General features: G+C 35.1%; 1 protein-coding gene across 1 annotated transcript; it reads right to left on the bottom strand.

The window, feature by feature from the left end:
- Positions 1-484: 484 nt before the first annotated feature.
- On the bottom strand, positions 485-1,206 carry LOC132619451 (uncharacterized). Its single transcript, XM_060334355.1, has 2 exons — positions 1,159-1,206; positions 485-943 (listed from the first exon to the last, which is right to left on the bottom strand). Exons 1-2 carry the CDS (start codon positions 1,204-1,206, stop codon positions 485-487), a joined length of 507 nt encoding a protein of 168 aa, XP_060190338.1.
- Between the last annotated feature and the right edge of the window lie 340 nt (positions 1,207-1,546).

Below are 1,546 nucleotides of genomic sequence, written 5' to 3'. Positions count from 1 at the left end.
TTGGCAACCTGAATTTGTGATGGACCGTGATACTCACGAACATTTTGTAGCATGCTAGTTGAGTTGGTCATATGATTTGAAGCACCAGAATCAACAAGCCAAAAATTAGATTTAATATCGTTACCTCGTAGCCCCAAAGCAGAAAAGACTGACACGGTCATTTGCTGTACCATTTCAAGGAGTAAGAACTTGTCCAGCTGCTGGAGAAGCAAATTGGTTGTTAGTTCCAGTTGGAGATGACGTATCAGAAGTGGAACCATTTATCCCAGCTTGAAAAGCATTAGTCTTACGATTTTAAGAGCGTGTAGAACACTCTTTGATAATATGTCCGTGTTGTTTACAATAATTGCAGAACTTCTTACCACAATTGCTACCAATATGACCATATTGCTGGCATTGAAAGTGTTTTGTGTGAGAAGACGCTGCTCTTCACGAAGTAATTCCCTCAAACAGACATCCAAGGAGGGAGACGGGTCACGATTCATCAAGTTAGAGCGAACACTCTCAAAAATAATTTCATCAAAAATTGATCTCGCTTGCTTTGCTCATGAACTACTTGAATTATAGAGAAAGATTCAGCAGGTATTTTAGCATAAAAAATATCAGTAAATTCAACCCATAAGTTCCGAAATCCAGAATAATAATCTTGAACAGAGAGATCTCCTTGACAATAATTAGCAATTTCATGCTCTAGCTTAAAGCGTCTTGTGCTATTGTCTTGGTTGTAAACCTTTTGTAAATAATCCCACATGGCCTTTGCAGTCTTGTATGGCCTGAGATTAAGGACAATAAGAGGGTCAATTGACCCTAAAATCCATGTCATCACCCGAGCATCTTTGACCTTCCACTGATTTAACTTTGTAGGATCAGTAGGAGCAGGATCACTTCCATCTATATGGCCCCATAATTCTTTTCCAGTGACAAATAGTTGAAACTGAAATTCCTAAGAAGAATAATTTTTTCCAGTGAAACGAACATTAAAGGACTCAAACTGATGTGAAGTCATGTTTTTGAATACCGAAAATCAAAAAACACAATGATACAAAAAAAAAATAGCTTGAATAACCAAGACCAAGAGCCCTAAGTGTTTAGGACTAACTGTTGACCAACAAGAAGACAAAAAAGACTTTCAAAAAACAAAAAAAATTGAAAGTAAACCACAGACCAAGAACTCTGTGAATCAAAGCGAGAAGGCTCCGATACCATGTCAAGAACAGAGAAAAACAAGAGAGAAACTGAAGAATGACTATCTCAATTTGTTGATCTAATACATCAGACTACATAGATAGTTATACACAAGAGGAATAAGAGATAAAAGAAGCAAAATATCCTACACTTAATGTAAATTCTACCAAATATTCTATGTAATATTCTCTAGTTAATGCTACACAATATTCTACAATAAATATAAAACATCTCTAAGTATATTTTCATATATCTAGAGTATCTCTATTTATGTTGCCAATATTCACAATATCATGCTAATAGTTTTGTTATTGGTAATTAAATCCCTTCATATAAATTGGAATAAAGGAAGTAGTTCTGA

Source organism: Lycium barbarum, chromosome 11 (assembly GCF_019175385.1).
Source record: "Lycium barbarum isolate Lr01 chromosome 11, ASM1917538v2, whole genome shotgun sequence".
Classification (NCBI taxonomy): Eukaryota; Viridiplantae; Streptophyta; class Magnoliopsida; order Solanales; family Solanaceae; genus Lycium; species Lycium barbarum.
Note: the sequence above shows the minus strand (reverse complement) of the source record. Positions and strands in the feature narration are given on the sequence as shown.

Excerpts from the sequence above, each read along its gene's own strand:
- LOC132619451 (XM_060334355.1), bottom strand. The coding sequence starts at position 1,206 with ATGGTATCGGAGCCTTCTCGCTTTGATTCACAGAGTTCTTGGTCTGTG. Across the intron at positions 944-1,158 it reads CACAGAGTTCTTGGTCTGTG|GAATTTCAGTTTCAACTATT; the intron begins GTTTACTTTCAA and ends TATTCTTCTTAG.